We start from the raw sequence: 16594 nt of genomic DNA, 5'->3' as shown, positions 1-16594 counted from the left end.
CCGAAATTTCTATTGTAACACACAAACATGGGACCCACTTCTCCTCATTGATGATCCCAAATTTACCCTCAATCGTCCTATCCTCTAACGAGATTTTCCTCGGTTTTTTTTGAGTGTCAACCTTGAATCATTCCACTCAATAAGCTTAAAAATTATTACCCGTTTCAAGCAAAACAAATCTGCCTATTTAGCCAGCGATTGGTCAATGCCTAAGCCAACTACTCAAGGCTGGAGACAAGACCTCTCAATTGAGGATTCACATACTCGTGCCAACATTTTGCTAAATAAATTATTTATTGTCAGAATTCCCAATTGTTAGATTAATTTGAAACTAAGCTTGTTTTAATAAAAAGTTTATAAACGGAGTGATTGTTACTCCTATTAATTGTTATTGGCGTGTCCCTAAATTTGTTATTCATGACTCATGGAATGTAGTAATTAAATGTAACTGCTAGCAGGTCTTAAATGTTTTCATTCCCTGTAAATTCATCCCTTTGAATCACTGATACTATCTGTAAAAAGAGAAATAACTTTGAAAATAATTGCTACATTTAATTAAAACAGGTCTTAAATGTTTTCATTCCCTGTAAATTCATCCCTTTGAAGCCAGTGATACTATCTGCAAAAAGAGAAATAACTTTGAAAATAATTGCTAGATTCATATTGTTAAATGGAAGCTTTTGACAAATTCATTTGAACTGTTAGAAATAAAATCTTTACGGGCAGAAATGAGGGAGGAAATTGAAATGTTAGAGTCAAAAGACGCATAAGACTTCTGCAAATGATAAATATGATGATTCGCATTACGGATATATGTTTTTTACTCGTATCTTTCTAATACATTTAAATTCTTAGAATAACTCAATAAATCATCTAAAGATTTTAGCAATTCGAGATATTCCAATTCCTTATTATTCTTTTCTTGTATTGTAAAACGAAAACAAAATTTATATTTCATCTATTGTAAAGACTAAATCAAGAAATCGTTAATGAAGTTATAAGGATTTCAGATTGTATTTATATTCATTCTTAATAGTTAGTTTCTGTTCTTGATCATTTTTATTTTCAAACTTGAATATGTTATCTGATAAATAATAAAATTCTTTATTGACAAGGAATGATACGAGAGAAATGCATGCCATAATGTAAACGAGTATATTTTTCATCATGCTCAATCACATTTTGTAAAAGTTGATTAGTATTTAGAATCTCAACTGTTATTGTTTGGGGAATTTTTTTTCTATCCCAAATCTCATTTTTTGTAAATCAAAAACCCATCATTAAGATCTGCCGATATAAGAACCTCATTATTATTTAAAATTGGATTTAATTACTGTTCGGTCAAACTAGCAAGCGTTGCTTGCTATCTCAAGCTTGTAGGTCAAGTTTAGGTGATCAAAACTATAAGTCTTGAATTCTAGTATACTTATAGCTATGTCTCGGATTAGGATAGAATGTGTAGTTGAGCTTTAGACTTCACGACGTTCATCGATTGGAGAATAAGATCTACTGAGGAGAGCTTGGAGGAACTTCATCAACAAAAGGTATGTGGAGACTAAAACTTATCTATCACTCAGAAGTTTATTCTATCATATCTCCTATTGAGACTAAGTCGTATAGCTATATAGACTTTTACATTATACGCATTTGATATTTCGAGCTGAGTTTAACTCGCTTATATATTTCTTGAAATATGTGTTGAAAGCTTTTTGCTTTAGCTACGCTCATCATTATTCTTAACGAGTTTGGCTGGAAACAATTTATTTGTTGGAAACTAAGTAATGAGTCAAAAGATGATCATGTGAAAATTGCCTTGAAACATCTTACATGATTGTGTGAGACAGTCATTTGATGTCGACTCGGAATGTTTCGTATCAATCATTCAATCACTTGAAAATTACTTATAAGCTAATAGTTTGTGTGAGACAGTTGTTGTCGTATTCTAAGGATGTTTCAATGATTAAAATGGGAGTTTAGAACAATTAACCATTGTCTAGATATAACACATTATGCATACTAGTATGCAAAATCTTGTGGTATGATTCAGGTCTAGGTTACAAGTTTTGATACCAGTATGCAAACGGTTTTAACTGTCAAATTCCGGGAACCAAGTTTGCATACCCTTTTCTGAACGGTTTCACTTAAGTTAGTTTGGTAAGTTCTAAAATCGGTTAAGTATGATTACATACTCATGAACATTTCTATATTAAGGAATGCAATCTTTGTAAGCCGTGGCTAAATGTTCATGAATTGATTCTCTTGAATCAAATCCGATTTTGCTTTAATTGTTTCTTTTACACTTCTAAGAAAATGTAAACAATTGAAAAACTCTATGAGTAACACAATTAGATTCATTTGATTATTATTTGATCTAGAAGTTTTAGATGAATGTGGTTAATACAAAAGTGTTCATATGGCTAACTTCGGTTAACTATTGTTGATCCTACTCATTATACACGTTTAGGTAAGGTTATCCATATCTAAATGAAGGTATATTTCATTTGTGTGAAACAAGCTAAGACCATGTAACAGTGGAGAGATACTGCTTTGGTTTTAAGCAAACTTAGCTTGAATCTTAAATCAGGTTTTCATCTAACGATGAATATTGATTGGTTTGTTTTAAAGCTATCAAATCCTGATTTGAAGACTATATAAGGGAGAACTCTAGCAAATGGAAACCTAATCCCCACACTTATGTATGATACTATTTGCATATTAGAGTCGATTCTCCTCTAACCTATGTTTTTCCTAAAGCCATTAGGTTAACGACTTGAAGACTTCATTGGGATTCTGAAGCCAGACCCTATTATTTTCTCTGTAGTTGCATGTTCTGATCTTACTTCTACAATCTTATTGAGTACTATCTTCTCTAAGATTGGTTCGAGATTTATCTCCGATAGGTAAGATATAAAAAGTAATCACAAAGTTTTTCGTCTTATTCTTTGTGGTTCCATAATAACTTGTTCTACTACCGTATAATTAAGTTATTGTAAGGGGATTGATATTTCTAGGATGTTCTTAGGGAATATAAGATCGATTTATCAATTGGTTCTTGTTCACCTTGATTTATCAAAAGAATGAAAAAAAAACTTCATAGGTACTTCTATGGGAGACAGATTTATCTATCAGAATAGATTTTTCTGTGGGAGACAGATTGGTTTATAAAGTCTTCGATTTTGGGTAGTAGCAACTCTTAGTTGTGGGTGAGATCATCTAAGGGAATCAAGGGCTTAGAGTCCTGTTGGGATTCAGAGGCAAAGGGAAGGAGACTGTACCTTAATCGGTGTGATACTTGGTTAGGGCTCAACTACATTCTAGTACGAAGTTAATTTGTAGTAGGTTAGAGTCTGCAGCGGCTTAATACAACGTGGTGTTCAAATCTGAACTAGGTCCCGGGGTTTTTCTATATTTGTGGTTTCCTAGTTAACAAAACTGATGATGTTTGTGTTATTTCTTTTCCACATTATATTTGTTTATATAATTGAAATATCACAGGTTGTGCATCGTTCAATCAATTAGTAAATACGACCTTTGGTTGTTGATTGAAATTTATTGATACTTGAACATTAGTCATTGATACCGTTCAAGTTATTTCTCATATCAATCAGGCTCATAGATATCTATCTGTTCGATTGCAGATTGTATTGAGAAATTGAGATATAACTCTTGGATGTATTTCCTTGATTGAGTCTGACTGTCTAGTTGATTCTCTTGGAATTATATTGGAGTTGGTCCATACAAATTGCCGAACGAAATATTGGGTGTGGTGGTTGTACGTCCGCTTTTTCAATTACCACAATAAATTTTTTCTAAAGTACGAGCAATACATTTATTTAAGAAAACAAATAAGAGAAAACATAGTTAAAGTTTTTTATTTATTTTGATGGGAAAGTAATAATATATTAATTAAAGAATATAGTACAATCGATTTACAAGCTCATTTTTATCGTAAACATCGGAAATAACACTTGATTTTAAAACTCTTAGCTTAAGTTGGGAAGACATGTACTGAAGATTCTTTAGCCGAGATTTTTTAGCTATGTAGTCCGGTAACTGCGTTAAATTTTCTGTTTATATACTTAACCTGTGCTTGTGATAATTTTTCCATAATTGTGAATGTTTCATGTATGGTATTTTCCGCACTCCAAGGATAATCTTTGCTTGTCCTAGTGATTGTATTTTTAGTGTTTTTCAGTCCGTTACTGAAGTCGAAGATTCTTTAGTGTTTTGCTGGGAAGACATGTACTGAAGATTCTTTAGCTGAGCTTTTTAGCTATGTAGTCTGCAACTGCGTTAAATTTTCTATTTATATACTTAACCTGTGCTTGTGATCGTTTTTCCAGAATTGAGACCGTTTCTATTAGAGCATGATGGACACATTTTTGTGTCTGAATTGACCTCAATGTCTCTATTGTTAGTGTTTGATTTTATTTTTATTATGGTGTTTTTGTGTTTGTATAGGTGTTTTTGGAGAAATACACTTGTGTGGAAAAAGTTGCTCGAAAAGTGCCTTTTAGACCCACTGAGGAAATTACTAAAGGCACCCTCATTTTGGATAAGGGCACCTCCAGGCACCTAGAGGATGAAGGCACCCAAGTTTTGGATCAAGGCACTTGATCTTCAACTTTTCAAAAAACTAGTTTTGGCGGGAAAATTATGAACAGTACTAGCAGAACTTTGGGAAGAATTTTTGGCTTGATTTAGAGAGATTCAATCTCATAGTTTTGGTGGTCTGGACTTGATATAGCATAAACGAGTTGATAGGATTGATTGGATCTATAGAGTTGGGCTAGATAATCCATTCTCGAGTAATCAGGGAAAGAAAAAAAAATATCGGGTTTTTAAACAGGGAAAGAAAATTTCGTGAAGATGTTGCATGTGATATGGAAGTTAAGTGCAGATATTCTCCTAGGTTTCTTATATTCGTATTAACAGAGTTTGGGAATTTTCAAGAAGAGTTAACGCATGCAGAGAAAGAATATAGGAAATTATTCTCGAGAATAATATTCCTTTACTGTGAAGATTTTGAGGAGTAATGAGCGAGATTTGGAGGTGTTGCTGAGTATAAATAGGTTGCTGGGGTCGAGTAGAGGGGGGACGAAGGGATATGAGAGGTTTAGAATAGGAGAGAAGTCGAGAAATCAAGAGAAAGGAAATTTTGTTCTGCTGCTGCAACAAGGAAGAACGCGAAGAACGGACTACCAAAGGTTGTCGTTGATCAACAGTGATAACGACACAAGCTTGAGGGTCGCATTCAACAGAGAAACATCACTTTGCTTCTATCGTTCTTGTTACAGTGTTATGCAACATTTATAAGCGTTACAAACACCCGATTTACTCAATTATTTTCCTTTTCATCATTTGTAAAACACTTGTGAGCATCAATGAAATATTTTGAGAGGTTTTCCAACATGATGAGCGGCTAAAATATCTGGTGACTGAGGCGAAGGATGAGCTATTCACTCATGTTTGATTGGAAAATTATTTTTATAGTTTCTTTAATTATTTATTTTATTTAATTCACTTGGATCAATAAAAAAGAGATAAAAATGGTTTTCTTAATTAGTTGTGAATCAATTTGATGTTTTATGCTTAAAATAAATTCTTTGATAAATCATGCTTAAGGATTACAAATTAATATTTGGACACCTTATAGATTAATAAGTGATTTAATGGAAAAAGAGCTAGATAATAATTTTTGAAATATTTTTGTAACCAATCGACTTGAAGTAATAGTGAATCCGGAGCCTTAGTCCATCTTAAATCTTGACATCACTCTTTGATAATTAGTTTGCTTTACTTTTATTTTAATTAAATCTAAAAATTGTTTCCTTCATAAATATGAAATGAATCCCTTTTTACTACTATCACTACAACACTTTTGAAACCCATCAGAGCACTGCGCGGTCGAACTCGCAAGCGTTGTTGTCTCAAGCTTGTTTGTCAATGTTAGTGATCAAAACTAGAAGTATTGACTTCTAGTCTACTTATAGTGATGTCTCGGACTAGAATAGATTGTATAGTCATCTATCACTTGGAAAGTATGTGGAGACTAAAGGCGAAGAACTATTAAGGCGAGCTTGTGGAACTTCATCAACAAAAGGTATGTGGAGACTAAAACTCATCTATCACTTGGAAAGTTTATTTCTACTATATCTTTTATATTGAGACATAAGTCGTATTACTATATAGTTTTCGATTTTATACACATTTGATATTTCGAGATCAGTTTAACTAACTTACATATTTCTCGAAATATGTGTTGGTAAGCTTTCGCTTCAACCAAGTTCATCTTATATTCTTGACGAAAAGTCAAAACATGATCACGTGAAAATTTCCGAGTAACATCTTACATGGTTTATGTGATATAATCATTTGGTGTAGACTTGGAATATTTCGTTATGATTATTTCAATAACTTGAAAATTGCTTTGCTGCTAATAGTGTGTGAAACGGATTTTGTTATCTTCTAAGAAAGTTTCAATGATTGAAATAGAATTTGGAACTATTGGATTATGTACATAGTATGCATTATTGCATGTATGTGATCCATGACCGGAGCTATAGTATGCATACTCGTATGCGTACTTATAGTTGTGAAATTCCGGGTACCAAGTGCACGTACCGGTACACATACTGGCGTAAGGTATAGGTCCGGGAATTTCTGCCGGGTTTTTGAAGTTTACTTAGGTATGCGTACTCGTTCGCATACTGGCGAACCCAAACTCAGACCGGCTACTTAGGTATGCGTACCCGTATGCATACTTGAGTTGTTAAAGTTCTAAAATCACCTGACTCATGAACTAATACATTTATATATTAAGGAATTCATTCTTTGCAAACCGTGTCTATAATGTTCATGATTGATTCGAGTGAATCAAACCAATTTTTCTTCAATTGTGTTCTTGTATACTTCTATGAGAATATAGCAATTGAACAACTCTTTAAATAATTTCATTTGAGTCATTTGAACTAGTTATGGTTAAGATGAATAAGGTTGATATGAGAGTGTTCATATAGCTAACCTCGATTAACTACTGTTGATCCAACATGGTGTACACGTTTAGGCACGGTTACATAAACCTAAATGAGGGTACATTTCATTTATGTATAACAAGCTAAGTTCGATCTAACGTTTAAAATATATTAGCTTTAATCTAATTAGGATTTCATCTAACGGTGAATACTGAATGCTTTGTTACCAAGGTAACTTAGATTTCAAACCCTGATTTGAAAAATATATAAAGGAGAACTCTAGCAACTGGGAAACCTAATTCCCACACCTCCCGTGTGTTACTAGTTGCATAAGCTAGAGTCAAATCTCCTTTAACCTTAGGTTTTTCACGAAACCCTGTAGGTTAATGACTTAAAGACTTCATTGGGATTGTGAAGCCAGACGCAACTATTTTCTCTGTAGTTGCGTGTTCTGATCAATATATCGTGGTTGAGTACTATCTTTAATAAGATTTGCTTGAGATTTATCTCCGATAGGTAAAATTGAAAAGTAGTCACAAACATCTCCGTCTCATCGTTTGTGATTCCACAATATATTGTTTCGTTAATCGATTGGGATTATTGTGAGATGATTTATATTTCTAGGATGTTCTTCGGAAATATAAGTCCTGTATATCAATTGGTTCCTGTTTACCTTGATTTATAAAAAGACAGAATTAAACTCGCAGGTATTTCTGTAGGAGACATTTATCTATTCCAATAGACTTTTTTGTGTGAGACAGATTTGTTTCTCATGTCTTCGACTTTGGATCGTAGCAACTCTTGGTTATGGGTGAGATCAGCTAAGGTAATCAAGTGCTTAGAGTCCTGCTGGGATTCAGAGACGTAAGGAACGCGAGTGTACCTTAATCGGTGTGAGACTTGGTTCGGGCTCAACTACATTCCAGTTCGAAGTTCATTGGTAGTAGGCTAGTGTCTGTAGCGTCTTAATACACTGTGGTGTTCAAAACTGGACTAGACCCCGGGGTTTATCTGCATTTGCGGTTTCCTCGTTAACAAAAACTTTTGGTATCTGTGTTATTTCTTTTTCGTATTATATTTTGTTTTATAATTGAAATATCACAAGTTGTGCATTGAATCGATCAATTGGAAATCCAACCTTTGGTTGTTCATTGAAATTGATTTATCTTTGAACATTAGTCTTTGGTACCGTTCAAGTTATTTCTCTTATATTCAATCGGGCTCGCAAATTCCTGTTTGCTGATTGCGGATTGAATTGAGAGATAGAGATATAAAACTCTTTGATATACTTCTCTTTAGATTGAGTATGATTGTCTAGTTGATTCTCTTAAAAGTATATTGGAGTTTTTCTATTCAGATTGCCAAACGAAATATTGGGTGTGGTTGTTAGACCCCCGCTTTTTTAGTTTCATGTATGGTATTTTCTGCACTTCAAGAATCGCTTGACAATATGTTTTCACCTAACCATGTAAAATCTTTTTAGCAAAGCTTTTGATTATGCAAGAAATGCCGAAGAAGCCAACTCCGCCTGCTGAGATGTGCATGGAGGTCTCATTTTCCACAGAGTAAAGGATAAAAGCATATTCCCATGGAAGAGTTTTCTTTCTTAAAGGTAGTATCAATAAATATTATCCAATCTGAATTTAAGGCTGACCATTTCGGGTTTGGTATATTTATTCTCTAGACCATTGTCTTTTGGACCTTTTCCTGGGGAGTATGTTGCATGAATTTCTATATTTGTTCTATAAAGTTGTTCGAACTTGGGTTGATTTTTTTAGAACACCACCGAACATCTATGGTTCCAAATGAACCAAGATATGGTTGTAAGTTTATCTGAAATTTGCATAAATTTTGATTCCTTGATCCACTCTTTAATCCAAGTTTTTGTGGAATCTGTATAAATCCTTGTATTAATTGCTTCTAGAGATAAACCAAACCAGATAGCTCCTGCAAACGGACATAATCGAATTATATGTTGTTCTGTTTCTTGGTCCTATGGGTTACACATCGAGCACTCCTTATATATCTCTGTATTATGTGCCCCCAGTATTGAATAAGTTGGAAGAGCTTTCTGAGCTAATTTCCAGATGAATAATTTTATCGGTATTGCTTGAATCTTCCATATCTTTTGCTAAGGGAATTCACTTGAATTATCATTTCCTTGATCCTGGCTTATGAGAAAGTTATATATATTTTTCGCCGAGAAATTCCCCGATAAATGATGTTGCCATTTGATTTTATCTTGCTCTTGCGATATGGCTAAGATCTTTGCTTTAATATCTGGAGTGAAGTACTCATCTAGTTTTTCTTAGTCCCAACTAACGTGGTTAAATAAAAAGTTAATTCCCAAAAACACTCGCCTAGTAAAGATTTTTTTAATAAATACTCCCCTAAAATAACTCCATAATTCCAAAAAAAAAACTCCAATCATCAAGGTTACGAAATATTGGTGAAAATTCTAATTTTTTTTGTTAAAGTTCAAGTTTTCACAAATTCATGGTAAAAGTTTAGTTTTCACCGGTAATGATGTTATATTGATCCATGGAAAGCCAGTTTTCACCCGTATAAAATCAGATTAAATGCATGAAAACTCAAATTTTACGAAAGGTGAAAATGCAATTTATCATTGATAAACGGATGAAAAATCAAATTGTCATCAACACGAGTGAAAATTTAAATAAGAATACACATGAGTGGAAAATCAAATTTTCATCAGCACGAGTGAGTGGGGGACAAAATGTAGTCCAGGATATAAGCATTTGTTTTTTTCGACTCAGACTTAATTCAGCAAAAGAATAATCCAAATTAAAGAAAAACAACAAGTATTTGGTGGGTTGTCGGAGACCAATTTTGGCCCGGTTACTAAAGGATTGTATCTTGGTTGGATGTCAATCTCGTAGCAGATTTTTTCTTCCTGTCAAAGCTTGCTAAGTGACCGTAGAAATGGGATTGCTAGATTGGACTATTTTAAGTTTTTAAAGTGTGATGGATTCTTAGTTAAACTCGAACGTTTCCAGTGATTCTAAAGTGGTTTAATGTTAAGGAGATAAAACAAAATGATGAGTTAATCAAACTTTTCCTTTTTCCTTAAAAATCAAACAGGAAGAAGATGATGGTCGTGGGTGGCTGAGGATAAAAGTAAATATGATTAGGACGATGTGATTGTACAGTAAATATATGTACGTATAGTAGCACCCCATGACAAGTTTTGGTGGTGGTCTTTGTCTCTTTGATTGGGAGTTTGGGAAACAAACTCGCTGAGCAGGTAAGTGGATTTTTTTAAAGTCCAAGATACCCAAAAATCACTCCACAAGTTATGGTAACAGTCTAGCTAAGATGCTCAAAACTTACATCGCCACGTTGATCCTAAGTTTTAAGCGTCAACGAAATGACGTAATAAACAGTGACAGAGCCAGGATTTCTAAAGAGAAGGGACAAACTAACAAATACACAACACAACATCCATTACACATACACGAACCACCGAAGAAACTACGTTAACATCAAACTTTCATAAACTTTATATTACGAGGTACCTTCGTTTGTTTATTTAGTTTAATTACTAACGACCTTCAACCGCACTCAAAGTGACATTGTTATTTGAGGAACCCGGATTATCGGACGATGCTGACAAACTATATGGAGGTTCTTTCGGAGCTGGACGATCAGTTTCACTCATTAGCATGAAATCCACTTCAGCCATGGTTGGCCTATCTATTGCTCTATTCTGAACGCATAACAAACCAATATGTATGCATTTTATCACTTCTGATGGAGAATACAAATCACCCAAACCTTCATCAACAACCTCTGACCATTTGTCTTCATTCCAGAGTCTCCAAGTCTAGACAACAAATTTTAAAATTATATAATCTAATAATCCATAACAGCTTAATATTCTTATTATTAAGAGTTGATGGCTGGATATATATACTTACATGAAGTAGAAGGTTGAGAGGTTCTTCAGGGTTATAAAAGCTGTTATTTTTTTTACCGCTTACAATTTCTAGTATTAGCACTCCGAAACTAAAGACATCAGATTTTTCTGAAAATGTTCCTCCCATTATATACTCTGGAGACATGTACCCACTGCAATCAATCGATTGTGAAGACATGTTAGATAATAGACATGCAACTATATGAGTTTTGAAAATTCAAGACGATGGTTAACGAAACAAGGAGCTCACAATGTACCAACGACCCTGTTAGTATTAGCTATAATTTGATCACCACCAAATATCCTTGCCATTCCAAAGTCTGAAACTTTTGGATTCATGTTATCATTCAATAGAATGTTACTGACTTTGAGATCTCTATGAATAACTCTTAAGCGAGAATCACGGTGAAGATAGAGAAGGCCCCTAGCAATCCCTCCAATAATACCAAAGCGCTTATCCCAATCTAGTTGTTCTTTCTTCCTTGGATCTGCGGTCAGTACATACGTCCTTGGATTAACAGTGGTAGTTAATTGTTTGTGATGATTATAAAAATATATGGAAGATAGAACTAATTTGAATGGAATTTTAAGAATTTTTCACATGCAAGGCCTGCAACTTCCCATAGCAAACTAGAAAAGAAACATACCAAATAGAAATGCATCCAGGCTTCCCTTGGGCATGTACTCATAAATTAACATGTTTTCTTTTCCTTCAACGCAACAACCCAACAGTTTCACAAGGTTACGGTGTTGAAGCTTGGAGATCAATACAACCTCGTTCTTGAACTCTTCAATGCCCTGCCCAGAGTCTGTCGACAGTCTTTTCACAGCAATTTCCTGCCCGTTTTGTAGTTTTCCCTGAAAACCATTCTCCATATAATGATTTTAGTAATTAGGAATGCCAAATAAGTTTACCAATACTGGTATTATAATGAAGCATATGTAAATGTACCTTATAAACTGGCCCAAAGCCTCCTTCTCCCAATTTATTATTCAAGCTGAAGTTGTTTGTGGCATTGGATAAACAAGCAAGGTTAAATATTTGCAATTCTTGAGTTTCTCCTTCCGTGTTACCATCATCAAACTTATTTGTATCTGGAGTGTCGTTGTAGGTAGCCTTGGATTTCAGCAATTCGGCCAACACTCCTTGGAGGCCTTTCAGTCCTCCTGGGTATTCATGAACAAAAGAAGAAAGTGAAGAGAATATTAGACGACATTCTTCATAAATATAACTAGGCTGAATTTATCTTAATGCGATGCTTACTTCTTTTATTCGCCTTATTTCTCTGGAACAAATAAATGTATAAAACGCCCATGATAGTTGCCACCAAAGCAAAAACAGGTATGACGATCATCAAAACTATCGCGTTTCTCTTTCTGACTGAAAATTATAAAGACATCATATGCCTAAACATTTCATTCTATGCATAGGGCTAAAACATCATAATATCTTGAGGAGCAAGGGTGGATACCCTCAGAAATACTTACCTTGAGCAGTAGTGGCAGGTGCGGGACTGCTAGGGATAGGGATGGTGCTACGGATATCAGTAGCTGCAAGTTTAAGATTGAAAGTTGTTGATCCGCCAGATGATTTATTATATTGATTGAAATTTATAATATCTTCATCCCAAATTCGGCATCCATTGTCAAGGAAAGCGTAAGCAATGCAACCACATGAACCTTGACAAGCTGATGTGCATTCTTTTGTGCCATTGATATTTGGAATCCGTGGGTTATCAGGCAATTTTGAGGCTGTGATTGGTGAAAAACCAATTATACTCGTACACTGCAAAGGCGTGCTCCTGACGCAGCCACCAGTTGAATCCTGGAGACTCCAATCTCTAGGTGACTTTGGCTCGAAACCTGGCAAACACTCACACTTCCAAGTATCCTGGTTACAATTGCCATAAGGTCCACAAATACTATAAACATCACACAACCGTTTGGGTTGAAGCCACTTCAGAGTCCAATTCTGCGTGCTTTCTGACCATGTAGTTTCCTTGATTTGGCCAGAAATATCCATTACAAATCTATGAATAGTAGATTTGTTGGAGATTGAATAAGTAAAGTAACTCTCGTTTACATTTGAAATTAAACTAAAATTGAAAAAGTGATTTAATCTCATTTCAGGAAGTAACCGAAGAGTTTTTAATTTTTCATCCCATTCCCCACTTTTCCAAATTTCTTTGGACTTGTTCCAGTATGTGATGTACTGAGGTATTCCATTTGGTCCTATTTCTAGGTTGTAAGATCCCGTGGCTGGATCTTCTCGACTTCTCCATGAAATAAGTTGCTGGGTTTGGTTTGTTCTTTTATTGAACCCAAGTTTTCCACCAGGTATCCAAGTATCAGTTGGATAATCAAAACTCTGCCACATGACAACTGATGGATTAGACCCATCTATTAAAACAAGGTTTCCATCATCGCGAAGAACTACTTGAGTTGTAGCCAGAGTATTCGAAGCTAAATCGGTAGACCAAACTGGTGTTTTACTTGAATTATTAAGTAAAACTAAGTTTCCACCTGAAAGTGTTAACTTTGAAGAAAATGGATCAAGAATAGGTGCATCTCTGTTAGCAACCCAAACAGCAGTTTGAATTGAGACTTTTTTGTACCAAATACCTATATAATGATTACGAGATGTATTATTACCTGGTTTGAAGAAACCCAATACAAAATTTTCACCTCTTGATGTTATAGTTTGATTTCCAGTTATAGAATCACCGGAAGAGATTGTGTCTGCGGCAGTTGAATGATGGAGTCTACTGCACATGACCAAACCAAAAACTAAAACAGAAAGAATAAAAATCGATGAATGATCTCTTATTGTATTCATCTTTTACAGAAAGGAAAGCCCCCTCAGAATACTGAAAATGAGAGCAAGTGGAGTGAGCATTAATCGTTTTTCCCATTGACTTTAAACAGTCCAAGTCAAAATGATTCAACGGAAGAATAATCAAAAGGAAAGAAAAACAAGTCTTTGGCGGGAAATAGACGCAAATATTTCCTGGGTTGTTGAAGACCAATTTGGTTGTATGTCAAAATCATAGGATTTTTTAATGAAATGCTTTCTAAGTTTACAATAAACGTATCATACGGAGTGGGTTTTTATTTAAGAGTCCAAGATCCCCCAAACTTACCCCCTCCAGACTTGAAACATTGCCGTGATAGATACAATGAAATGAAATGACATGACAAGTTGTGGTAAGAGTCTAAAATGCCAAAACTTATCATGACCTCCAAACATCACCGTGCCACAACAAAAGGACATGACAAGCAGGTAATTTAGAGTTCAATGGGTTTTTTTGTTTCTTGGACGGGGAATCCAGTTGGCCACTTGGCCTAGAGCCTGAAAAGCTTCCCTCGTATTACAGGGAAAAAAAAATCACGTACCTGAAGATTCTTGAATTTAACTGATATAAATATATGTTGACAACATTTATCACTTTGATCCTTCTGTGAGTACTGAAATGATCGAAATGTTTATCCAATCAGGATTATTAGACAAGAATTCCATGGAGATACTATAGATCGGTTGAATTCCATAATTTAGAATACGTTGGTTTGACTTTGAAATGCGAAGCAGTCCTTACAGGTAAACATTTTACGGAGTAGGTTGGACTTTGTCTCTAATGAATCAATGATGTTGAATGATTTTTTTGTTCTTGTTTTTGCGTACGCATTATCATGTTAGTTTCTGGTCTCAAACTATTATTTCTCCAATTATTGAGTGAGACGGCTATTACTAGATTAAATATTGTCTCTTCATTTTCCGCACTATACTCATTTCTAGAAATCGCTGACCTTCGTGATTACGTCAAGGGAGAAAATTTGAGTGGGTGGAAACGCTCATCTTTATTTATGTAAGGTGGCTCAATTTGTACTGATGATATACTATTCTATTATGGGTATCACAACGAACTTCCACAGAGAGTATCAGGTTAATAATCAAAACTCTGCCAAATGAGAACTGATGGATTAGACCCACCTCTTAAAACTAGATTTCCGTCATCACTGAGAACTACTTCAGGTGTATTTGGATTGTTTGAATTTCCGTCATCACCAGAACTACCTCAGGTGTATTTGGAGTGTTTGAATCTAAATTAGTAGAGCAAATTGGTTTTTTATTTTCTTTAGAGAATAGAACTAAGTTTCCATGTAAAAGTGTTAACATTAAAGTAGATGGATCAGTAATAGGTACATCTCTGTTAGCAACCCAAACAACAGTTTGAACCGAGACCTTTATGTACCAAATGCCTATATAGTGATTCTGAGAGTTACCAAGTTTTAAGAAACCAAATTCAAAGCTTCGGCCATTTGATAATTGATATAATAGTTTGATCACCAGTAAGAGAATCACCTAAAGAGATTTTATCTGCAGCAGATGTAAGATGACAAAACCAAAAAGTTGAACAGAAAAAAGAATAAGCCATGAAGTGTTTCTTGTTGTATCCAGGCAAACCCAGAATGAATAATCCAAATGGAATGAAGCAACTAAAATAAATTGTTTTTTTGTTTTTTCTCATTGACTCAATAAAATGTAAGTTGTCGATCAGTTTTTTCTGGTTGTGCATTGATCTTTTAGGACGTTAATTATGAGTCTGGTTGGATGTCAAAATCGTAGGGATTCATGTCGGATGAAACTCCTAGCAATTTTTCATGGCACCCTCTGCTTGGTGACAGGCTCTTGACGCTTCGGGGAGAGTAGATATTTGTTTTGTGCTGGTATTTTGGCACTACACTGCTAGAGTTCAACAAAAGTTTGATAAGACTAGGTGATCATTCTAGCTAGGTTTCCTCCAGTGCAAGTGCAATTTATTCCAATATCTGGGGCATTTTCTGACGTACTCCTTTCACCTACAAATCGCAATTGTGAAACTTTCTACGAATTCAATCAGACAAAAGATGCTAATTAATTATTCAACTTTTTATTAATTTCACCCACAATTACAGAAACATCCAGGACCGTTTTCCATATAATATGACAATCATTCAAATTCCAGATGCTAACTTTGAAATACTCCTTGGAAAGATGTCTGATTGCATCTTCAGGTGGATCAAACTGCAGATAATAAATACCAAAATCTTGGAGCTCCTCCCAGAAACGAACGATTAAGAAAAATGAACATGAAGCCCGCTTAAATACTTCAGATTAAGGTGAACAAGAGGAAATCATTTTGCGATAGAAAATTTCAGGTTGCACGTTTTTATAGTAGTCGTCACCCAAAGAAGACCTGACCTGATCAAGCCCATGAGACGTGCCCACCCCCAGACCCGGGACAAGTGGCAGCTAATACTGTAAGGCCGGACCTAGAAATCCTTCCTGGGTAGGGCTAGAGTATGGCTCACCTCTGGGGCTGTCAATTATAGTCCGAAATCCGAAATCCGTTTCCGAGAATTTATGATTTTATAGAATTTTATCCATTTATATCGGATATCAGATGTCGAATCGGAATTCTTATTGGATTTTTTCCCTTAACATATCAGAATTGGATTAGACCCCATCCGATTGTGAAGTTCCGACATCCGATAACACATAGGAATGTATTGGTAATTTCCTACCTCTAGGATAAAGATGTTGACTGTCGGAGATCTTATTCTTAGAAATTATCATACGTTACCGGAATTTATCGAAATTTCTAACCAGATTAGTAATTTTTAATCCCTTTTACCCAATCTTTTC

At 34.8% G+C, this 16594-nt stretch overlaps 1 protein-coding gene across 1 annotated transcript; it reads right to left on the bottom strand.

Annotated features, from left to right (window-relative positions):
• Window positions 1-10392: 10392 nt before the first annotated feature.
• On the bottom strand, window positions 10393-13761 carry LOC113344663 (G-type lectin S-receptor-like serine/threonine-protein kinase At1g11300). The gene is made up of 7 exons (XM_026588592.1): window positions 12400-13761; window positions 12176-12292; window positions 11864-12078; window positions 11559-11769; window positions 11162-11399; window positions 10913-11063; window positions 10393-10818 (listed from the first exon to the last, which is right to left on the bottom strand). Exons 1-7 carry the CDS (start codon window positions 13745-13747, stop codon window positions 10537-10539), a joined length of 2562 nt encoding a protein of 853 aa, XP_026444377.1. The 5' UTR covers window positions 13748-13761; the 3' UTR covers window positions 10393-10536.
• Between the last annotated feature and the right edge of the window lie 2833 nt (window positions 13762-16594).

The sequence above is a fragment of the Papaver somniferum genome, unplaced genomic scaffold (genome assembly GCF_003573695.1).
Source record: "Papaver somniferum cultivar HN1 unplaced genomic scaffold, ASM357369v1 unplaced-scaffold_79, whole genome shotgun sequence".
NCBI classification, from domain to species: Eukaryota; Viridiplantae; Streptophyta; class Magnoliopsida; order Ranunculales; family Papaveraceae; genus Papaver; species Papaver somniferum.
This window is presented reverse-complemented; position numbering and strand designations above follow the sequence as displayed.